This window comes from Amblyomma mixtum, chromosome 2, assembly GCF_055824585.1.
Source record: "Amblyomma mixtum isolate Tamu chromosome 2, ASM5582458v1, whole genome shotgun sequence".
In the NCBI taxonomy this organism is placed as follows: Eukaryota; Metazoa; Arthropoda; class Arachnida; order Ixodida; family Ixodidae; genus Amblyomma; species Amblyomma mixtum.
Genome location: NC_143013.1, coordinates 267397446 through 267422565, shown reverse-complemented (window position 1 = coordinate 267422565; position 25120 = coordinate 267397446). Strand labels below are relative to the sequence as shown.

The window sequence follows — 25120 nt, the reverse complement described above, 5'->3', positions numbered from 1 at the left end:
TACACTACCAGCTGAACCATGGCGTAGCTACGGATATTGCTTTCGCCATTACCGAGCTTAACCAAGCTAAGCCACAGCCATTTTTTTGTTGAGTGGTATGCACCGAGAAGGACCAGGTCTGCAGACGACAGTTCAAACTCTTACCACCGCATGCGTGACATGTGAGAAGCGCACGCGTAGTTGGAAAACGGCCCGTGGAAGAAAGAACGAGTAGTATAGGGACGCTGAGAAGCCTCCACGCGTTCATTAGCTGTTCGCCCCCGGCGGAGGTGAGAAGCGGGCGAAGAACAATGGCTGCAACCCCTTGTTTGTTCGGGCGAGCGGCGCCGCCACGGTGTCTCCTTACAGCCGCTATGTCTTCCAGGACGGGTGTCACCTCGTTCACGGTTTGCGACACACACCCGATGCTTGTCGCCGCGTGTGCGCACCGTCTTCTTGCATGCAGTGCCAAGTGGCTGCTTTCTGAAAAAGCCGAAACAATGAATGACAGGACACGTTGGAAACAGGGGAATAAAAAAAAGAACCAAGGAAGCTTCGTGAGAGTAGCTATCTCTTCGCGCTCCCAGAGAATACCGCTACGAGGGGAGAGACAGAGAGAATACCGAAGCCACACAACACAGACAACATTGTTCTTCAAGAGACAACGTTGTTCTACAAGGCTTAGAGCCGTACACGAGAACAATATACTTCAGAAGTGTGTTAGCGTCGACTGATCAGCGCGGTATTACTAGCCTGGTCTATGAACTGCTATAACGTGGTCTATTAACGCATGAAGCAAACCACAGCGTTGATTTTAACCACCGCTGGAATAAGATGTTTCTAATAACATACTTCGACTCTGAAGAGCGTGCTGATATACTATATCAGCACGCTGCTTATCTCGACGTTTTTCCGAATCGAGTCGGCTCAGTATGTATTTGGTAGCCTCGATTCAGAAAAAACGTTGGGATTAAAATGCTCTAGCTCACAGGTGGTATAAGTGGAATTAGCCGCTCATGTTTTGGGCCTCTTCTTTATTGTTCTGTCTGTCGCGCTGTTATTTATATATAATGCACTATGACCTGGCGCGGGGGCTCGGTTATTTGGTGTTGATCTGCTTGCGTTGAGGTTGTGGGCTCGATTCCCATCTGCGATTGCTGCTTGTCGATAGAGACGAAATGCACAAACGTCCATGTACTCAGGTTTTGATGAAATTCTGTTGAAGAACCCAGTGTGGTCGTCAAGATTAATTGGAGCCTTCCATGGTACACAATGCTTCATTGCCGCCCTTTCGTAGGCTTTGCATGTTAATATTCGTTCTGTAACACGGCTGGTGCCTGACAGCTTGCACAGTTGCCTTGGTATGTAAAAATCTACTCCATGTCACAGTGAACACTAAGAGCTAGAAATGACACAGAACTACCACTTAGTTAGTCCTCTGATAACTACGTTGCGGCAAACATTAGTCCCTCAAAGTATGACAACTACCCCCCTAGACACGCATGCACTGCAAAAGAATCACCAGCACAGTTAGCTCCTGAAAGACTAACTGCTCGCCGGGAGGAATAAGCGATGCATTTAGTAACATTCTAGCAAGTTTTGGCTGCGAATGTTTCGCTCTTTTTGATTTCGTTTATTGCTGTTACTTCTTTTTTATTTGTATTTCTATGATTTGGCCCTTCCTTGTTTATATCGTATTGCGCATTTACTGTGTTTAACGCATATTGTTTATTTTCCACATACTGTGGTCATGACCGCTCATTGTTGATCGTTTATTGTTAATTGGCTCTTAGCACTACTGGCCAGTGCGCTGTGTATAGTATGCATTAGACGCCTTTAGCACACCGTGTATTGTGTCAGCGTTGCCGTTACCGGAGTACCGGAAGCCCGCGCGCCGTCAGTGCGTATGCGTAAATCGCCTTGAGGACTCCAGATGGCGACACATACCCGGCAGCTTCGAGCGTGCCTACCGCATCGCGACCAATCAGCGTGTGCGGACTAGCGGTGGGCAGGCTTCCATACTCTAGTCCAGGTAACACGGTACCCGTCATTGCCAAAGGTGTGTATTATGTACTGCGTACCGTGGCTGCGCCTTTTGTGTGTATGTTATCAGTTCTTGTGGGTTATTTCTCCCCTATGGGAAAAGAGCCTCTGCCACGTCCATACTTTTTGCTCGTAGCATACAAGTGCGCTCTGATGATCCTCCTTTATTGCATTCATCCTCTCTCCAGATCACACAACTGAAGATCGACAACAATCCGTTCGCGAAAGGCTTCAGGGACACCGGAGCCGGCAGGAGAGAGAAAAAGTGAGTGTTCACGGCGCCACTGTTGCATACGTCCGTCCATATAAAAGAAGGCATACGCGCACCCTCCCGGAATAAATCCAATTGCGCGGATTTGCGACGCGACCTTTTGGTATGCGCCTGTGTGCCTTCGCGATAGGATGTGCTGGATGTGCTTTTAGGGAGCGCTGAGCCCTTCAGCACGTGTAGATAAATGCAAAATAAAGAAAGCGGTTGATTATTGCAGCGTACGTTGTGTCCACGACATATATTGCAGCGCTGTTGGTGGCGAGCTGGATAACTGGGATTGTAAAATTACGGTACATTAGAAGATTATTCTGTCCGAGATTCGGCACTTCGAAAGACATAGGAAGTCGCAATGCGCGCGCAATGTCCCTCGGTCTGTTATTACACGTAACGCTTCGTGTTATTCAATAAATATTTATATAGAAGTTCTGCTAGACCTAGAAAGCATCGCCCTTCAGTTGGCATATCTGGTCATGCATGAGGACATCTCATTCAAGCGTATTTGGGAATATTACTTGAATAATTACTTTCTATGTTTAAATTACCTTCTGCTATAATCTGCTTTATATATTTAATCTGTATTGAATGGCACCACAGCTTCCTCAAGTGGTGGTCGTTTTGGCCCTTTCCGGAAGTACATCAGAAGACCACGTAGACTTCTGATTTGTCGGCCGTATAGTAATGAAGGGGCACTTAGCCCGGTTTCTTTTTTTTTTTTTCGGGGCTACTTAAGGTTGTCTTGTCCAACGGAGGTTCGGGGTAGGGGGGGGGCTAATGAGAGCGTTTCCAGAAGGATGAAGAGGGTGAGGCGGAGAGTTTGACTTTGAATGGGAGGGGGGGGGGGGGGGTGCTCAGGACACCCTCCTTGGCTACGTGCCAGGTAATTAGTGATTTACTGAGGGTATAATTGCGCCACGTGTTCTCGTGTGACAGAAACAGATCGCATTGGACGCTGTGCAGGAATGCGAACCCAACGCGTTCCTGGAGTAGTGATAAATTATGCATGCAACCTTCACCTGGTGACGTTTAACGCTGTGTCGGTCCTAGCGGCATTTGCGTCAGTGAACGGAACTGACCGACCTACAAACAATCCACTGATGATGATGACCATTCGCGATTTTCCACACATCTGCCGCCACAATGTAGTCGCGCATTTTGACGGCGCCTCGTGCCAACTGACCCTTTAGGACATATGCATCTTCCACGGGAACACTGTACCTGTGCATGCACGACTGTTCCGTGCTATATATGATGTGTCGCTAAGGAAGGCGGCGGCGTCCGTGCAGGAGGCTTGGCGAACCATCGTCGCACCCGTTGGGCGCAGATTCCCTGGGCGGCAGGTCGCTGCAGGACGGCGACTCCAGCGACGACGACGAGCAGCTGGACGTCGGGGGCGCCGACGACCTCAGGGGCAGCCTCAACGGGTCCTGCCCGCCGGCCGACCACGAAAGTGAGTGACACGTGGTGTGCGCTGTATATGTACGCTGAGCCAGGAAGGATTGAAAATGAGACCGCGATTAGTATTGCGGGACACCTTTCTTGCAAAGCTGGGTAAAGAATACACCGCTTTCATGCCTAGCTGCCAGAACACTTGTCTTTACTGCCATACTCAATACCTTTGAATAACACTTGTAGTTTCTCTTCCTCCGGATTTGTCATCACATTTTAGCAAATATATAACGTTCACCTTTTGGTAATGCTCAGAGAGGTCTTATTGGAGAGGTGCATGTATTCCACGCGCGCGCATGTGACACATTATGCATATACTGCAAAGTACAGATATAACAAAAGTGGGCACGCATTATACATGTCTTGTCACTCCTTGCGCGGTTGCGTATACTTTCTTCGCAACGTCGTTCAGTCGTTACCAAGCTCGCCCTAAATCATTCATTCCCTCGTAAACACACACATATATACGACCGACCACCACAGGAGGTTAATGTGCGCTATACGTGCGCAGGTACCTCTCCCGCAGTCCTTCTCCTCCGGGCTGCATCGTCAGAGAGGCCTATATGTACGAGCGCCCAATTCTGGCGCAATAATGAAAGTGGGTTGTGTGTACCCGCATGATCTGGAGAGCTGGCTCCGAAAGAAGCCTGCGGCCATATATGTACAAGCGCGCTTTCGTGGTGTCATTCGGAAGGCGAGATGGGGCGACTATGAAAGTAATGAATGGACAGTGTGTGAATTCGTGATTGCGACCGTGCATGCATTCATGCATATATAGTCGTTTTCTGCAATAGCACCGTATATGATAACCTGTGGCATATATATATGGTATTGTGAAACACGCTCTAGCAGTATACATTCACGCACGCTTTATGGCCTCTCCAGTAGCGGCTCGTATACGCGTTGCACGCCCATACACAGGTGGGACATCAGTGAGCGGGTCGCGTCGTTTTTAATGGGCTTATGATCTCAGTGCCGTTTCGTGTCCCCGCAGAGGAACAGGGCAGTTTGTCTCCGTAATGGTGGCCACAGCGCCGTTCTTGTATCCATGGGCATATATATGCACACGCTTCACGAAAGGCGCTGCATTCGACGAGGTCCTTTGCATTCGTTTTTTTATCGCTGCTCTATAGAGTCCGCAGGCGTATGGCACCGTGCTGGTGTTCATTTAATAGCCCCATTTCGTTCGAAGGAGCGCCGGAAGAGCCATTATAGTCTTTTGTTTATTTTTCAGTGTAAGTCAGAAATGACGGAAGGTACTACAGGGATCAGTCCTTTTGGGGACTAACTGCGATGCCTCTAAGGGAGTCTCTAAGAGAGAAATGGTTGCTGTTTGGGGACTAACTGCGATGCCATAGCTTTTAGTCCTCAAACACCAACTATTTCTCTCTCAGAGACTCCCTTAGAGAAAACATGAAGTATAGTTTCTTTCCACATAGATTAACTGTTCGTTGTGATAAATTTATGCATATAGTATTTTTGGCCTTGTAGGCCATATATAGATGGCACTAAGAGGCTGATGTCCAAGACTGGCGAAATTCTTCGTAACTACGTTTCCTGGAATGGTCTGCTGCAGGCGACGAGAAAGGTCTGGTGCACCGTGCTGGTGACGAGAAAGGAAGTATTTTGTTTCCATGAAGTTTAGTAAATAGGTTCTACTCCTTACAGGTGGTATGTGAGAGCGTAGTCCCCCCCCCCCCCCCCCCTTTTTTTTTTTTCTTGAGCTGTTTCTCTTTAGACGCATGATACCCTGAAAGCACTTTCAGGTTCAGTGGCGAAGCAAAGATAAACCTACCCTTGAATGCGAACTAAAATCTCCGGATTTCATATTTTGATCACATTTGTGCGCTCTCCTCTGACAAGCTGCGCTAAAAGCAGAAGGAAAGAGGAGATAATGACAAGCGTGGTTTAGCTCAATTCGAGGTAATACGCGCTACTGCCGCATTACGTCGGGCTATCCGTGGCTTATAAATAAGCGAGCGACGATATTACGCGTGCGCCAATCCTTCCGTGTTCAGCAGTTCGGTAAAACCTGAAAGGCGATGTAATTACCCGCGAGGAATTAAGCTGTCAAGAGCTAGATGCGAAGTATGCGGCGTGATGACGTCTACTTCTGACGCTGAGAACCGTGAAAATATGTGCTTTTACATTCTGGTTTTGTGCCTAAACCGCACCGCGGTCGTCGCGGAAGTTATTCTGCGCTGTTATTCTCGGCGTCGGTGAAACGATAACAAAAATGATAATACAGCTTCACAGGCCGCTTGTGTACAAAAACAGCATGATTGCGTATACGGTCTCGTCGAATGACGTGGGGTTTAATTTTCGTTTCACCTGATGGCGCCAGCGTCCTAAATTTGTGGATGTATTTAAGTACGTTTGAATCTCCCCATCACTTCGTCTGTGTTAACTCGCCTTCGGGGTATGTGTCTCAGTGGTGAGATTAAAGCGCATGCAGAGTGCATTACAGGCATCTGCTATATTATGGCCACTTCCCCCACATCTTTGCCCGCCCGTTGGCAGTTTGACACGTAGAATGTTGTCAGGATGGCCTGCAAAAAGATGGAGATGATGTACAAGCCCAACGGGGTAAAAAGCCAAGCCTACCTGCATAACAGTAGGAAGTACCGACGTCTTTAGAGGCGCATACAATGGCTACATATGGAGTCCACACATATAAGTGTACATTGTCCACACGACCACGTAGGCGGAATGAAAGGTTATTCAAGTTATCCAAGTGAACTTGGAAGAAGATGAATGTGAAGAAGTGGTAGTCAACGAGTAATAAGATTTCTTCAAGGACACAACAGAAACGTCGGTAAAATGCATGGGCCTCTAAAGGAGTTCCATGCTTACAGAATGCCGTTTAGTGTGTATGCACGCTAGCAGAACACGGGACAGTACGCTAGCAGTACAGAAGAGTATGGTATACTCTTCTCTGCTCTTCTGTAATGAGGCATAGCGTGGATTAACCTGCAAGTTTTTATTTATTTCTATTTCACAGCTTACGTTTCGCCCGAAAACATCTCTGCTGAAAACATATTACAAGTAGGGGATTGACGTACCGTGTGTGAGGAATGTGAATAAGGCGAATTCGTATGAACTATAAATAGAAAGTGACAGTTGGAGGTTAAGTTTGTCAGTTAAGAACTAAAGAAAACTCGGGAGAGTGCTGACACATTTACGTTAAAGCTACGATCGTTAAAAGAAGTTTGGCACGGTGATGTATTTTGTCTACAGCGCGGGCAATGGTGTACACATATGCGCTCACGGGAAGCCCCGATGATAATGCCAACTGACCGCCTCCTGAGCGGTGTCGTAGAAAGAAAAAGATGTATTCGCATTTTGTAACTTTTACCCATTTGTTTTATTTGTTCATTCGCAATTTGCCCTTACTTCGGCTTTCAGTCGACGCCTCAGGTACCGCAGAGGAACTACCGATTAATACTAAGGGGAGGGAAAACGAAGGATCAATTAAGCAGTTCTCTCCGAAAGAGCAAAGCGAAAAATCCAAAGAAAGCAAGCCAGTAAATAGAGCGAAACGAAGTTTCTTTTTAAATGGTTTGCACCGTCTAGGTGCGACGTATCGCGCATTGAATCCGTGCAGAGTGCATAATTAGCGAGAAACTAGCTTCAGCAAAGTTTCCTCATACTCCGCAATGCCGTTTGGCATGCGTTGGATACATTCGTGGCAGGAAACTGGTTAATTATTTCGCACACTCGAGGTAAACATCTGGCGTCACTATACGTATATAAAACGCTCTCAATACTCGTTCGCAAGCTCTAATCTTGGTGTCTGGTTTCATTCGATTATAACGCATTTATTGTTTTAGTTTCGTGCGTAGACGAGATGAGGATAAATAAATATTCCTAATGAAGTACACTGCCGCTGACAGCAGCACGCCAGCCTGCGTACGATTTGTCATCACTCCGTCGTTGTCTGCCCTGCATCGCGTTCCGTCCGCGCAATGAAAGCCAGTTTACATATAACGACCGTTATGATTAATAGCTTCCCTAAGTAAAAGAAAAAGAAAACACCGGCCGCCCAGCAGTCCTTCCCTAACCTACCAAACGCTTATCTTAAAACATGCTTGCCGCGCAGACGAGCGGGCTACTTTCCGGGCGAGAGAAAGAAGAGGGAAAGACAGGAAGAAAAAATAAAAAGGACGTGATCCATCAAGTAGAGGACGCTGAGAAAGCTATGGCAGCAGCAGCAGCAGCAACGGGAACAGTAACGCTCTGTTTCTTGTTGTTTGTGCACTTAGCGAGCATGCTTTGTCTCGCCTCTCGCGAGGCGTCCCTTGTGCGTTTATTTCTTTCTTTCTGTTTTCTTCTTTTGCCTTCTTCCACTCCTGTAGAATGCCGGAGTAAAAAACTTGCTGCCGGGTGCTCTAAGCAGCACAGAAGTCAGTTAAGATAAGTGCCATGAGCAGGCCAAAGAAGCTGGGAGGTGGGACAGGCGGTGCAAACTGGAGACCGCAGCTTTCGCCTTCGACTGCGATGAGCACCGCCGGTGAAGGCAACTCCACAGATGCTGCGGTACTGGGAAGACCGCACGATCGACTCTCACGTGTAGCACTTACGGGGTCACGTGTTGCACTTAGAATTAGAAGAGAAGGGATAGACGGCGTTCATTATTTTTTTATTACGCAAGCAAGAAGGAGGACCGGTAATCACTTGATGTGACACAGTGAGTATCAAAGAGGGCAACATAGGTTGGGATAAGGCGACAGCGGGGATAAATGAGATGAGGGATTGGTTTGCAGGTTAGATAAGCTGTGCGCCGCTTCTGGGGTCATTACATGGGCGTAAATGGATATTTCTTTGGGGTAGGCCTTTGCACCGAAGTGGCCTGGATGTCGATGATGATGGTGATAATGGTAACTTTCTACATGATATTAATAGGAAAAAAAAATGTATTGGCAGGATGCGATGCACATAAAGCCTCCGAAGCACAAGGAACAAACAGTGGCCGAAGATTTACTCAGCCACTGAAACGCGACAGAAAAAAAAAAAAAACGGAAACAAAACGCGCGGGTGCAGTTACACACACTGCAGTGAATGCAACGTATCGTGAACTCAATACGCAGAGATATTGCCGCCGTGCCGTATCTGCCAGCTTAGGCATTGTAATAAGCTGATAAGTATAAACTCATTTGCTGAACAACGTTGGAATAAGCAATGCTCTTTCCAGGTATAGTACACGTTGGTGCGGCAGCCAGAGCTAAATAAAAACAGCACTTAAAATTTAAAAAAAAAAAACCATTTGTCATCTTGTGCCGGGTGATTAGTTACCGCCGTCGCACATACGCAGAGCTACCGCGGAACGGTGCTGTGGCAAGAAGGTCACACAGCGTCCGAAGCCACTCACTGATTGCCCTGCTTTCGGTACGCAGGAGCACGGGAGCCGAGACCCTTCTCGCGACACTTCTTCAGAAGCCCGGTGTATCAGCTTTCACTCCCTGCAAATACAAAAACAAACAAAAGAGGACGAAGAGTGGCAAGGTTGTGCACTCGGGCGGTCGCTGTCTTGTCGCCTCGAGAGTGACGCTGTGGCAAGGCAGATCGAGTTCCTCACGCCTGCACGCTATCGACACCACGTTGCCTTTTCTGTCTGTATTTTTTTTCCCTGCTTTCAAGAATGCCTTTTCTGGCTACCACGCTCGTCGGTGGTCGTTGCTGGCACAGCTTGGGAGCGAGGAGGTCTTGCTGCCAACGGAGACAAGTGCAAGCGCTGATGCAGATCTTTCTCTTTCTTTCTCGTTCTCCTCTCTCACTCTGCGAAGTGTGTGGTATCTCGTGCGGAAATCTCGGGAGGCGAGGGAGGTCACTCACTGCCGTCTTTTTAACTTGAGCAGGGCTGCCGCGGAAGGGAAGGCAGGCGTGGACGCGTGAGGGATGCACAGAGGCACAGCGTCCGTTCCGAGTTTGCTCATTTGCCTGGCAAGGACTACCCGAAGCCATGCGTTTTCGGGAAAGATTTTCCGGCGAACTTGCCTTTCAACGCGAGTGCTAAAAAGACGACGTTTAAAATGAAAGACGAAGGTCGCCAGGGGGTAAATATTCCGAATGCTTTCTTAGTGACGCTTACTGGTAGTCGTGTGATGACCTCTTTCAGAGTTTGTCTTTATGGTCAATTTAAAAAATGTGGACTTTCTGATGTGAATCAAAAGAAAGGTTGGATTTTCTATCGTGGCGTCCCAAGCATGCATATTGTGTCCAATGCATAAAGTATTTCATATGAGCGCGTATATGTGAGAACTTTTATCGCCTTCGTTGTTGTCAAGGCAATTTATCTTTCAATTTTAATCGAAGTTCCTTTGTAGGTCTTCCTGGAATAGCTTCTTCTAAAGGAAGACAGTTGCTTTTGTAGCTGAATTTCGTGAAAAAAGTTCTGGGTCTTGGAAGTTACATGCGGCACGTAGGCTTGGACTACTCCAAATCTGTTACGAGACGAGAATGCTCTAAAACAACAAAAATTGAAGCCAGGACAGTAGCTTGGGTACGTTGGTTACTCGTTTGTAATGGAAGCAGTTGTAAGTCAGCGCTTGTTTCTTGTCCCGGTGTTTTGCGCTGTTCCATCACAAAAATTCAAGGATTCTTGGCAAGTTTTTGCAATGACATTGCGTTCTCTGCTGCGGACTGCCGCGTTGTTGTCACTGATTCAAGAGTGCTGTACTATAGCTGGCACGAATATTTAGCAGTAGTGATTGGCTCATAATGCACACAAACGAGAAAAGCGTCATCACAGAACCAACGCCTAATGTCAGGTTCGCCGATTCTTTTTCACAGTAGCAGGCTACACTTTTACGACGAAAGAGAAACGTGAAAATGCTCCTGCACTCCTATGATGGAGCCCATGAAAACAGGTACCGATGGCTGGAAAGATGTTGCAGCCTTTCGCGTCGCAAGAAATAGTCCGGCAACGTATACACCGTTTTACATTTGCCTGTATTAGCAGAAGGCAGCTCATGCTGTCAGGAATAGAGGGTAGGAAGACAGGAGCGTTGGGTAGGGACCAACTAAAGGTTAGGGCAAATGGTCATGTGTGTTTGAGATCTGTAAGGCGAATAGCTGACCGATGGTCCGTTAGGACAGCGAGGTGGATTTCGAGAGAAGGAAAGCGTAAAGGTGATGGCAGAGAGTCAGGTGAACAGTTAAGGAATTTTTCGAGGATAGGGTGGCCGTATAGCCGGCACGGAACAGGACTAATTGGATATGAATGATATAGGCTTTGTGCTGCAGAGGATGCATAGTAATCAGTAATCGATGAAGATGATGATCTAACCTCCTTCGTGCCATCCTTTTCCCTGCAGCCGGCCACGACCGAAGCGGCGGCCGGCCCGACGACGCGTCCAACGGCGACCGGCGGCATTCGCCCAGCCCCAGCAACCTCGCCGCCGCAGCAGCTGCCGCGGCAGCCGAGATGTCACTGCACGGCCTGCAAGGACTCAGCCTGGCTGCGACGCACCCTCAGGCCGCCGCCGCTCTCTTTCCCTACTTCTACCCGGCGGCGTCCTTCTACCACCCGACCATGGGCCTGCCGCCGGCCGCCATGTTCCTGCCCCGAGGTCCATCAACGGCCGCCGGCCACAACCACCCCGCAGCGGCACTGGTTGGCCCGCACACCGCCAGCCTTCCGCTGCTGATGGCCGCGAGCCAGCACTTCTTCAACGGCCAGGGCCCCATGGGGCCGCATCAACACGCAGGAGCAGGAGGCGGAGGTCTCGCCTCCGCTGACCCGGTGGGCTCGTCACGGTTCCTGAAACAGGGCAGTGGCGGCCCACAAGGGCGGTTCGCGCCTTATCCCGTGCCGCAGGCGCCCACGTCTTCGTCGTCGTCCTCAACGTCCGCGGCGCAGCAGATCGTGGCGCCCACTCCCACGTACCCGGACTCGGTGCTGCAGGAGCCTTCTCCCGTCAGGACTCTGTACGGGCCGCCTGCGCCTCACGGCGTTGTGGTCGGCGCGACGCTGGACAAGTGCCTCAGTTCGCCGTCGTCCGAAGCGGGGAACAGTTCGGACAACTCGCTCGCCGCCGCGTCGCTGGTGTCGAGCGAACTCAAGAACATGGAGAACATGGTGAACGGACTCGAGAGGCGCCAGGAACAGTTGGCCATGCTCTCCCTGTCCAGGCTGAGCGACAAGTAGACGGTGATATCACGTGCCGCTGCCGCTTCGTTGTCGTGCGTTTGTATGTGTAGTGGTGGTGCTCGTGTGACTTAAGGAAGACGTGGCTTCGCGGTGCGCGGCTGCATTTGTGTGTACAGTGGCGTTTGGGCGACGAAGATGGTGATGATGACAGTGACTCCGTGCCATGTACGCGCTCTTGTCGCAAGAGGAAGCAAGCGGCGGAAACGTGACCCCGTGGATAACAAGCCCAGGCTAGGGAAAAGGAGTCGCAGACAGGTATGGATACACCTGCCTGAGGGAAATCCTTTCTGCAATTCACTTTTTTTTTCTTATAATAGTGGCTGAGAAAGAGCGCGACAATAACGGTACTTAGAGTGTATTAGAAGCGAATGCCAAGTGAGGCTTAGAATAAAACGAAAAAAGCTTTGACAAGGCAAGTTGTTGGGTGAGTTGATGACGGTTTTCCATAACTACAGCTGGATGAACGGGACATAGAAGGAAGGAACACACAGGGACACAACACACACAGCGCTGTGTTGTGTTCCGAGTTGTGTTGTGTCCCTGCGTGTTCCTTTCCTCTATGTCCCGTTCGTCGCGCTGTAGTTATGGAATCAAAACTTGAATCAAAACTTCAGTAAGGGCAAAGAGCTGCAATCAACCCCCCTTTGTTAAGTGATGTGTGGTGTTGTGAACATCAAATACTTCGCTGCTTCTTTAGCCTTTTATGTACTTAAGATATCCTGAATATTTGTAGCGCGAGATCATAAGAAAAACTAAATATAAAATAATACAAAAATTACTATACTAAAAACGAGGAGTCTCAGGAAGATCATTGTTTATACGCAACTACTACGTCTGACTATTGTGTTCGGTACAAATGTGTTGCAGCGAAACTGTAAGTAAAGAACTGCTCAGCCATCGCAATTAGTATTGTGGCATAGATTCACCGGATGAAAGCTCCTGTGCAAATTGTGCCTTGTTTTGAACTCGTTGTAGACGTAGTTTCAGTAGGTCTTGCATTTATGTTGAGAGAGATACTATACTATGTAATGGATGGCAAATAAGTCAACATCATCAAAACTGTTGAGTGGGGAGGACAAAAGGAATAGGCCGTGGCATATTACCTAAGACATCTGAGACGCTGCCACAAAGCATACTCGTAATTGGTTTCCACTTTTATTTAGTTGCCCAACTTTGCACGGCTGCAGAACGTTGGCCTGTGTAACAAGACCTATGAATAATTTTCGCAGAAACAAAGTTTAGGTGGAAGAATATGTTCAGAAGATTGTGCGGAATTTTAAAAATGTTCAAGCTCATTTTTTTTTTGTGTACCAAAAGCAAGAGTTGCACTTAAGCATAGTGCAACCACGTGATGGCTTTATGCTGAGGCAATTGTTATGAACGTCAGTGTTGTTAACACTGTGCTTCCTGCTCCTAAACGATAACGTTGTAAAATGCATTTGTGCGACGCTTCACTACTACAGAAAAACCACGAACTCAACCTGCAGCGCGAGAAACGTTCATCCATGATGATTACACAGTCAGCCTCAGTTTCATCGAACCGTAATAATGAACCTGGAGGCGGGGTGGAGGAGAGCGAAAACTTTTACCACCAAGTCATTTCCACTGTTTATGGGCCGTGGTTACAAGCATTCCACTCCCTGGCGCCGACTATATTTTCCGAGGCTCCGTATCCCCTCAAGCGAGAATTCTCATTCGCTCTTTTAGGCACAGCGATGCGCATAAACTCAGACGGTGAGGGAATATTTGCAGCGTAGTCACCGGACCGCGAGAAGACGAACGATTGGTGTCAGCGCCGCAGATACATAAACGCGCCTAACATTGAACGCTGGAGAGAGAGCTAGGGGGAAGACAGACCTCATTAAAGGCATTCTGCCGACCGACTGAGCGTGTCTAGCGCTAATGACGCGCGCGCAGCTCGCGTCTGATATCGCTTCAATTCGCAGCAAGAGGGCGTGTGCGGCGAACGAGTGAAGCGAATAGACGGGGGAGAGCGCCACATCCTCACCTCCTTTCACCCCTTCCATTTGTTCTCCATACGCAACCCGTTTCTTGATTCGAAAACGGGAAGGGATGGAGATTAGAGGAGGGGGTTTTAAGGAGGAGGGACGGGCATTGTGAACAAGGGAAAAGTGTTCATGGGGCGCGCCGCCATTTGATTCGCTTTATTCGTATTGTGCTCTGTTCGCAGTGCATTCGAATTCTCAGCGCCGCTCTTTTGTCTGGGCGGTACAAAACGAGTCCGTACGTCGCTTTCAGTGCGAAAGAAATATAAAGTGACGGGGAGGGGACGGGGGAAAGCAGATTTCGAATCGGGCGTTGTGCGAAGATTGCGACACAGGCGTGTTTCGTTGCGCCAGTATAGCGCGTATGGGGAAACCGAAAAGCTTTGGTTGCCCGCAGCCTCTTCCACCGGATGCAGTTTTGCTTGCGGGAGAGGGAGAAATAGGGATTCTCAGATTTGGTCGGGGAGCAGAGGCGGGAAGAAAAGGGAAAAACCGAGGGAAGCATGGAGGAGCGTGCTGGATAATCGCGGAGGGAAAAAGGGCAAGAATAGAGAGAGGGCTTCGCGATTCCCTAGATGGATGATCACGCCGTCGCGTGTTGTGCGCGCACTCCTCGGGGGCGGGATTTAACGGCACCGCGGGGAAATGCGAAAATGCGCGCGCTTTTGTTCCCGCGCTCACGGAAAAGCGAATCGAGGGAATATTGCCGCAACAACAGTTTTTGTTGTTTTTGCGGATAGCTCGGGGAAAAGAACGGGCGGAACACGTAAACAAAAAAGGCAGTTGAAGAGTAAAGCCGAGGAAGTAGGAAAGTGTGCTGGGCGAAACAAGAAACCTTAAGGAGTGGCGTCGAATTGTTCTTACTCGTGCACGAAATTGGCAGTGACAAAGTAATGAAGGCGTGGAATCGCGACGCGAGGAGTAGGATGGAGAAATTGGCTGGGGGTTCAAGAGGCCCCAGATCAGTCGGCAAGTATATACGCGAATGAACTGTTCGCTGTGTCCCGAAAAAAAAAAAATAAGGAGGAGAGAGGAACGTAACACAATATTGGCCAGTGGCACAGTCGAAAACGTAAACGCGAATGTGGTAAGCGCTGAGCACGGCATTATGAACAATTTGAAATAGGGAGGGGAGTACGAAAAGATAGAAGCGTGTTGGGAGGGCCAAAACAGGGCGCGGTGGGGGAAAAGAGGCGTCCTCCAATGGGGAGGCAGCATGGCGCCGAGAGAGATAGCCGGATAATGATGGGGAAGAGGGAAACATTGCGGGTGAAGTGGGGATGACTAGGGAATGAAGAAGCTCTCGGGAAAAGCAAACTAGCGAACTCGGAGACAACGAGATCCGTAAAGACTGTACGCACCCGGGAGGAAATCAGGGAGAGCCATGTAATGAAAGTCCACAAAGGATCTCTCCCTCTTTTCGCGCACCGTTTATACGCATCAACGTCGCAGCACATTCTCGGGAAAAAAAGGGAAGAGGCGGGCGGGAAAAAGGGCGCGCTGGAGCGCGAATGGCCGCTTCGCGTGTGAAGAGGCACTTGGTGCGTGTGTATATCGTCGAGCTTTGGCGAAACCCTGGCGCCGCGCCGAGAAGATTCTTCGCTCTCCGGCCCTTTATTCCTTCCTTCCTTCCTGCCCGCCTTTCTTTCCCGTTCGCTGTCTTTTTTCTCCTTACGAAAAGAAAATGCGTTTTGCTTCTCCCGCGCCTCGCCGCAGAAAAGGGAGGAGATGATGGGGAGCAGAATCGGGAATGGGCGTTGCTGCGGCAGTACCGTGGCGTCGCCGACGGCCGCAGTGATGGTGGCGGTGGTTCATGGGTCGAGCGCCGCCTTGATCGCGCCAGCGCCGCCGCCGCGGTTTCCCCTTTTCCTCTTTTTTTTCGGGATGAGAAATGAGTTGATGAGGAACCGCTCCCTTTTCGCAGAGCACGGCGTGAGGCGGTTTGCGCTTTTCCTCCCTCTATTCGTCCCCTTTTTTCTTTTTCATTATCGCTTTCCTTTTATTTTCTCTCTCTCACTAAAACTTTGATGCGCTTTTCAAACTGCAGCGAAGACGGCTGCGGATGCGTTTAGGAAAAAGGGGAAACTTGAGCAAGTCGAATTAAACGACCCACTTTTTTTTCCCCTCAAGCGTTCTGTGTCTTTGGTTAAGGGTCGCTGGTTTTTTTGCCCCATTTCGCTGGCAAGAACGCCAGAAAAGAGATGGGAAATCTTTGAAGCGGCGGAGGGATATATGAATTTAGTCGCAGGGAAGAGTTGGACCTTTTTTCCTGTCAACAAAGATGTTCTCTTAGGGGAGGATGAGTGCGTTGTATATAGCAGCGTATGTGCGTCTTCTCAGTAAAGTCCATGTGGGATACTGCTGGCTACGTAGCATGTTATGATAGTTTGGTGTCATTTACTGCTGTTCCCAAAGTCTTTTCTTCGTGTTGTAGACAGCCAAAGCGGATCGCATGAGCACTTCAAAAAAATCTCCCTGTTCCACACCTCAGGTGCACAAATGCGCACTGATGAGGTTTATAAAAAGGTTCGTGTATTAACTGTCCTCGCAGGAAATCGATGTGGCTGCGACGAAGGACTTCTCCACGTTTTTGACCTCTGATGTTTGCAGCAGGAGACAAAGACATCCGACGCGATTTTGAATGACTTGATAGAATAGTCATACAAAGAAAATATGAGAAACATTGTAGGTGAAATGAAAAATAATACAATAGAATATACAGGACAATGCTACCGGTAGCTTAACGAAAAACTCTGTATATCAAACGCAATAACGGAAGCCGTATCTGGGAAAATAGTGTCCAAGAACACCGAAACTATGTGACATACCGGGGTAAAAATGCTGAAGGTATAGTCAGAAGTCTAAAGATATGTACTACGAATTTATTTATTCCTGTTTTCGTCTGTGCTTATAATTTTCTATTTTAAGCACGGCTGGTGATTTGTATATGTCTATTATGAGTCGAATGTGCAATTATTATATGGACCATGGTCTTCATAATTTCGATTCGATGATTTTCAGAAGCATGGTAATCAGCACAGACACAGAGAGACAAGGACGAGCGCTCTGTGTTCATGTTGACTGCAGAGCTTCCGAAAATGACGTATATGCGCCAACTATCGCGATCCGTCATCCTTTCGATTTGGTATTGGCCCACATACCCTGTAATTGAGTTGTAGGTGGTCGGAGCAATCATTGCGGGGCAGTATAGGCTTGCCTCACAGACACTTAGGCAATTAGTTTCCTCCCGAATATATTCAACTGCATGTTGGTACCATTGTCGAATACTTTCATGTAGTTGCTTGCAAGCGTTCATTTAACCATAGCTACTTTGTATCTTAAAGGAGTATAGACACCTAATTTTGGTGGCTCTCGAGAAGGATGCGGAAGACATAACTACGCATGAATCACCATGTAGTATTCACCTATGACCGCTAAATAAATTATGATCGTATTTTTCTGTCATGTCTGTTTCGGTTTCAACAGTCGAACGATGGCTGTGACTTCGAACAGAGGTTTTATGTAACGTGAGACATGGAAAAACGTTGATATAATCGCTGTTTCATTGTTTTAATTCACTACAGTGCTGAAGGTAGCCTTCCTCAAGATCCGGAATGACAACGAATGTGGAAGAAGCGATTACATTGCAGTTTTTCATGCCCCACGTGACATAAAACTCCTGGTGGGTGGAACAGCGCGAACTAGACCACGGACAAAAACAAGAAGTCCTTCGTCTAGTTCGCGCTGTTCCACTCACAATGAATTACAGTTGAACCTCGTTATAACGAACTTGAAGGGGCCCGGCGATTTCTTCGTTATAGCCGTAGCTTGGTTATAGCCCGCGTTGACCGAGTTTCGAAGGGAAATCGGCATTTCTTCGTTATATCCATTATTTCGCTATAAACCGTTTCGTTATAACGAGGTTCGATTGTACTACCAACTCGCCCAGCTGTTCATCCCTCTTCAATAAAACCCCTCTTTGACGTCACATGTCCTCATGCGGCTGTTGAAACCGAAACATCAGGAGAGAGAATAACGATCATAAATTATTTATAAGTCGTAGGAGAATACAAGGTGGTACTCCATGTATGGTAATGGCTTCCGCATCATTACAAACAAGAAAACACGCAACCAAAAGTTATGTGTTTGTACTAGGACATTAATTTCTCACCATGAGCCTTCCATATTTGATTTCGCAGTAATTGTTTTGTATATTGTGTCTGTTTCGGACAGCTTAAATGCGCGAACTTACATTTTACGTACGGAATGTCCTCGGTATATAGTTTTTATTTCTAATTCTGGCGTATACGTCCAATGAGAACAAGCGTTCACCTACTAAGTGTATTTTATTCTTTATTCACCTATGTGTTCCCATTTCTCGACAACTGCTCACTAAAATGCCTTTAGACTTGAGGTTACCAATAAATAAACAATGCCATTCGTTCCTACGGTGACGACGAGATGGCACTACCCAATGCTGTACTACATGTTTAGCAGTTTTGCTATTTTTGCTTGCCGCACCAATTGGGATTTAGCGATTTAATCTGACCCATGCAGATACGTGCCCCACCGAAACATAGCGCAAAACTAGTCGTGAAACATCACCACTACGCAAAAGGTCAACGAGGTTCGATTGTACTACCAACTCGCCCAGCTGTTCATCCCTCTTCAATAAAACCCCTCTTTGACGTCACATGTCCTCATGCGGCTGTTGAAACTGAAACCGAAACATCAGGAGAGAGAATAACGATTATAAATTATTTAGAAGTCGTAGGAGAATACAAGGTGGTACTCCATGATGGTAATGGCTTCCGCATCATTACAAACAAGAAAACACGCAACCAAGAGTTATGTGTTTGTACTAGGACATTAATTTCTCACCATGAGCCTTCCATATTTGATTTCGCAGTAGTTGTTTATATATTGTCTGTTTCGGACAGCTTAAATGCGCGAACTTACATTTTACGTACTGAATGTCCTTGGTATTTAGTTTTTATTTCTTATTCTGGCGTATACGTCCAGTGAGAACAAGCGTTCACCTACTAAGTGTATTTTATTCTTTATTCACCTATGTGTTCCCATTTCTCGACAACTGCTCACTAAAATGCCTTTAGACTTGAGGTTACCAATAAATAAACAATGCCATTCGTTCCTACGGTGACGACGAGATGGCACTACCCATTGCTGTACTACATGTTTGGCAGTTTTGCTATTTTTGCTTGCCGCACCAATTGGGATTTAGCGATTTAATCTGACCCATACAGATACGTGCCCCACCGAAACATAGCGCAAAACTGGTCGTGAAACATCACCACTACGCAAAAGGTCAACGAGGTTCGATTGTACTACCAACTCGCCCAGCTGTTCATCCCTCTTCAATAAAACCCCTCTTTTACGTCACATGTCCTCATGCGGCTGTTGAAACTGAAACCGAAACATCACGAGAGAGAACAACGATTATAAATTATTTAGAAGTGTTAGGAGAATACAAGGTGGTACTCCATGTATGGTAATGGCTTCCGCATCATTACAAACAAGAAAACACGCAACCAAAAGTTATGTGTTTGTACTAGGACATTAATTTCTCACCATGAGCCTTCCATATCTGATTTCGCAGTAGTTGTTTATATATTGTGTCTGTTTCGGACAGCTTAAATGCGCGAACGTACGTACTTTACGTACTTTACGTACTGAAGGTCCTCGGTATTTAGTTTTTATTTCTTATTCTGGCGTATACGTCCGATGAGAACAAGCGTTCACCTACTAAATGTTCTTTTTTTTCTTCTCATTCCAGGCGGCACGCTTGGACGGAAAGCTGCTGCAGCTATCGCTCCCACCTACACCGTTGAACGAACTTGGCCGAGAGACGTCCCTTTTGCCGTGCATGCAGCGTTTATCCAGGAATGCATGTGCTTCTGCGCATTCGTTGTGTATACCCCTGTATAGAAACAGCCGCCGCACTTAGTTTTATATATGCATATATTTTCTCGTTCCCTTCCCGGTTGCGAGTCCGCGGCTGCTTCGCTGTTGTACATATGTAGAGTTTGGGTTTTTTAACTGTATTTTTTTTTTGGTGGATAACATTTATGCGTTGGCTGTTAATTTATGTACGAAAGAAGACAAGAATGGTCGGTAGCAACGATGAACTATGCATACACGTAGAGTACAGGCGCATGCATATGTGTTCGGACACTTGAGTACTCTTTACTGACGGCGTGGGACACATGCGAAATGGAATTTTTAGGGCTGAGAGGAAGTTCTTAGCTTTACAGGTTGAGTACCATTCTACAGAGTCTCCGTTTTGTCCCTGGTTTTATAAAACCGTTAATATTTTTGATCCACATTATCCATTTACCCAGTGATTCGCGCTATGGATAATAAACTCGATTCTGACACTGCCAGTTAACGATTGAGGGCAACGGCTATAGGGGCCTATAAAAGGTTTGGTTTAGTTTATGGGGTTTAACGTCCCAAAGCGACTGAAGCTATGAGAGACGCCGTAGTGGAGGGCTCCGGAAATTTCGACCACCTGGGGTTCTTTAACGTGCACTGACATCGCACAGTACACGGGCCTCTAGAATTTCTCCTCCAAAGAAATTCCAGCCGCCGCGGCCGGGATCGAACCCGCGTCTTTCGGGTCAGCAGCCGAGCACCATAACCGCTAAGCCACCGCGGCGGCGCCTATAAAAGAGTGGAAAATTACATTAAAATGACTCCAAGTTAATCTGATGTTTGATTTGTGTGGAAGTGTATAGAACTGCAACGTTAGTTCACTTTGCCGACTGCAGGAACCGAATTCGACTCTTTCAGACGTCGGGACGAAAGATAATTACTGGGGTCATGAATTGCTAAGCTTAAATATTCGGCATTGACAAATAATTTCCGTCAAATCTTTGTTTATTTTTTATCTAGACCTGACAGAAAATTACTGTGCTCGTACTTTCCTTCGCGTTGATCTTTATAGTTTCAGCATACCTTGAGCTTTGCCTCTGCGCTCGTTCAAACTGAGGAAATGAAGTTAAAAAACAGTAGTGATGAGCAATAAGTAAAGTTACGGTTATGAGTTGAGGAGTGGCAAGATGTCGGTGCTGTCGAATTAAAGCAATAAACAGGCGACAACCTTTTCATGTACAACGCCTCCGTGAATATTGGCGCGACATACGTTGGGCGTGGCGCGAGAGTTCTTAATGGCACAGATGAGTGAACGATAACGAGCCAAGAGCGTGCCACCCATAGCGTCTGCTTACAAAGTGGCATACGCCGCAGGCACGGAAAGAAAATTGCCACAGATGGTGTATTATCGGTTTTATTGGCTTCACTGACACCGGGTGATTATAATCAACGCTTAAGAGCCGATTGGTTCCGACTTTTATATCTGCAGGGATAATTGCGGTTTGCTGGCATCATCATCATCAGTGGCGAACAGTCCCAATTCTTGACTAAAGTGAGTCGGCCAATTTATAACCGTCTTCCATTAGCATGAGAAACACATGCTGAAACGCAGATTGTTTATAAACCCCAATAATGTCAGCGAGAAATTGCTCTAAGGTTCTCGAATTCTCGTGTGTTTTAGGGCATACTTTCCGAATTGACATACCGTCTATGAGTGAACCACTGCTTGTCCTGCGTTTCAGCAAAAATTAAGATCTAAATTTTTGATGAACTTGTTTTGAACTTGCACATCTTTCATTTCACTGCAGTTCATTTCACTGCAGGCTACAGAAGCTGCGGGCCTCCGGACAGTTTTCAGCTTTATTATTTTCCTTGACTATAAGCAAGATTAGACGACGACAAGGAAAGGTCATATGCGCTTATTCAAGGCATGGATATCTTGACACGCATTTTTTGTCGTATTCCTATGAGATTAGATATTTGGAATTTCATGATGTTAATGTGCGGGGTGCCTGGTAAAGTCAAATAATGATATCTGATGATAGGTGAGGTTAGCGCAATGAATAAGTATGTACTTTAAGCCTATTGCACCATCTCTTAGAAAGTCAGGCTTCCCTTCTTGAAGACGTGGCCCATGAGCTGACAATCGCGCTCCCAAAAATGTGCTTCGGGTTCCGCGCAGAGAATAAATTATGCACATATGAAACACAATGCGTCCGCCCCGCGGATTGTCATGAATGAGAAAGCAGACGGCGTAAAGTAACACTTCTCCCGCTCTTCGACTAGCGATAATATGAAATGAATCCTGTTTAACTGCAATAATGTTTTTTTTTTTTCTGTAAAAGGATTTTTCGTCCTTGTGTGTCGCCCTTCGTCACAGGATCAATTCGCACTGTTTATACTCACATTTTGAGATAATTGCACTGGAACGTTCTAAGGCGAAGTATTGTGATTCACAGGTAGAATACATGGCAGAAGTAATGAACATTTATAAAATAATTAGTGTGCGAATGTCGTCGGGGTAATCAAAGCACGATCATTCGCTACTCTACAAATGAGTGTTATGTATCTGAAATATCGATAAATAAAGTCGCAGTTTTATTGTTTACAAGAATTGATACTCTCCGAGAACACATTTGGAGGTGAATTTAGGTAAAGGGCAATTTCTGCTAGCATTTTTTTTTTCTTTAAACTCCTTCATCTTCCATTTTCATCGCGCACACAAATCTGCTGAGGTGCCTGTTGCGTTCAGGAACATCAGTACGAACGCACTACACTGCATGATATATTCATCGGGGAAAACTTGGTGTCTTCACTATCGGACTGGTTAGGTGGAATTAAAGTCTGAAATAAACTTAAGGATAAATACTGTGTGCAGCTATAAGTACATACAAGATTTTCGCATTAGTTGACGTCGTCTATGGTGCAGTACTCCCTGTTATGGCTCCAGTGCGCCGTCTAAAATAATTATGTTAAATTCATTCCTGGCTGCTATTACATCCATGCGACCACGGCGCCTAATGATGCAATTCGATTTGTTCACAACGAAAGTTTGACAGCTCGTTGTATGCTGGCGTTAAGCGGTTCCCGTACCCGAAAGTGACCGAAAGTATTTAATCTCATTTGTCATTTCTTTGTTTTTGACTGTTTTTCGACTGTCAGTGGGCTCAGCGTTTGAAGCCTTCGCATGTACAAAATGTCCGATCATCATCGCCTCTAACACCCTATTTGCAAGTGGCTCTGGACAGTCTTAGGGCCGGTTCGTTAAGTCTTTTTAATGTCAGTCCTTCGTCACTTTCGTTTCGTCAGTGGCGTCCTCAGAGGGCTGAATACAGCCCAGTAGCAAATATTCAACTATGCAAAGCAGTGAGGCAATGAAACGATGATTTTCGGCTTGCATAGCACTCAATCAATTCAGCTTATTACTTCGTTTGAGGGCTAATTACAGACGCGTTACAAGTTAGTTGATCCCCGCGCCACAGATTGAACTTTACCTGTGTAAAGGTTTAGCGCTACACTCTTCGGTGTGTGCGAAAGAAAAGCACACATAATCAATTGCTCTGCAACTACTTCGTGAAGATCTACATCAATAGCCAATTGAAAACGCGTTAACAGAGACATTATAAATAAGCTACGTCTGCGAACGTTAAAGCACTTATAATGCATGTTACAATGCATGAGGACTTGTAATGCATGTTACAATGCATGAGGACTTGTAATGCATGTTCACGCTGGAAAAAGGGAAATGGAAGAAGGTGTGTGCGTGACAGAAGTGTTTGTGCGCAGCAACAGAGAAAAATAGCGAGAAAAGCTGAGCGACAAAAATTGTACCAGGGAAACGGGTGACCTTTGTTTTGAAGCAATAATAAATAAGTGGCCTGTGTGAAACTTGTTTGTGCCCCTGTCTCTCACTTGCGTGGAAGTCTGAATTCACCGGTAGCAGATCTTCGCGCCGTGCCGTGACGTAAGGTGGCGTGATGTGACGTCAAGAACATTGCCTGCACGACTCGGCAGGCTAATGGGTGTTGGGATACTGTCCCACGCGACGCCTCTTGGGTACGTACATATAATATTCAAAAAAAAAAATTCTTCCATTTATATAGCGGTAGCTTTTTCTGCGAAAGCTGCTGCTCTAAAGACATGCAATGATCGTTGGACATGCGCTGGTGACACACAAATCTTAATTTGTGTGTGTGTGTGTGTGTGTGTGTGTGTGTGTGTGTGTGTGTGTGTGTGTGTGTGTGTGTGTGTGTGTGTGTGTGTGTGTGTGTGTGTGTGTGTGTGTGGCTTCACTAATAAAAGTAATTTAGAAAGTCTGGTTACCTTTGCAGCCAAATTACTGACTCGAAGAAATTCATTCCACTACTAAATTGCCAAACTACAAAAATAATCCACCACATTACAGGTTAGTTTAAGTAAACTAAATTACTGTAAATGTATTTTAGTGGTGAATAGTTTGCTGCAAAGTGTACGAATTAGCGCTAAAGTGACGCATGGAAAAGTGAATGAAAATGAAAGAAGGCGCTCTGCGATTTCAATACAGGACTGTTTGGTTCAAACACAGTGCAAGTGCGTATGCGTAAGCACTTTATTCACCAACATCGGTGAAGTTTATCAATGTGGTGAAGCTGTGAATTGCTGCTGACCACGCTGAAACACATGTCAATATGTCATTTTATTCATTTAACGAGGCCACCGCGCCTCCTTCTCGGCGGTTGTCACAGGCTTGCTCCAGACCCTGCACAGTTTGTCCGGCAATATCTTTTCCTTTTTGACAGAGAACTTACAGCGCATCCTCTGTAGAGAAATGTAAAGAAAAAATCTGCCACTGAAGTAACTTCTTTGACGGACTTTTAATTGCTGTACCCAGAATGGGCGAATTTATTCGTATAGCTTGATATTCAGTGGAGCATTAACGTCTGGCTTGGCGTCCTAGCTACTGGTGCTTATGGAGAGCCGAATATTCACGCTACTGATTATTACCGGGGTACTCAAACTTATTTTGGCACACAAAACGCACCTCGGTGGTTTCTTACGTGCACACTGTTTAATGAGCCACCAAACAAGAAACACTGTTTGCACACAGAACCTGTGTTGGTTGAGAACTTCGCTTTCGCATCGCAGATTAGAAAAGGAACGGCGTATTCCAACCGTTACGTCAGTTTTGTTCAGCTGTAAAGGATATAACCACAGTTGAAAACATTCTCAGCAAAAGGCACACGGCTAAGGTATTCCGTTCGGAGATGAACTACTTGGTGCACGCAACCTTCTCTACAGAGCGCGCAGCCGCATAGCCACCCGATTCGCGAGCGTGAGGTTCATATAACTCTAGCT

The 25120-nt window shown here is 46.7% G+C and overlaps 1 protein-coding gene across 2 annotated transcripts in view; it reads left to right on the top strand.

The window, feature by feature from the left end:
* Positions 1-23712, top strand: part of LOC149363899 (uncharacterized) — a 135178-nt gene extending 111466 nt beyond the window's left edge. The window contains exons 4-8 of one of the 2 annotated variants that reach the window (XM_089573877.1): positions 2211-2287; positions 3580-3740; positions 11053-12143; positions 19689-20335; positions 20585-23712. In XM_089573877.1, coding sequence (XP_089430003.1) covers positions 2211-2287; positions 3580-3740; positions 11053-11885 — 1071 coding nt within the window. In that variant the 3' untranslated portion in view covers positions 11886-12143; positions 19689-20335; positions 20585-23712. Of the gene's footprint in view, positions 1-2210; positions 2288-3576; positions 3741-11052; positions 12144-19688; positions 20336-20584 lie in introns of both variants that reach the window. The other variant, XM_089573876.1, reaches the window with a different exon arrangement.
* The last annotated feature ends 1408 nt before the right edge of the window (positions 23713-25120 follow it).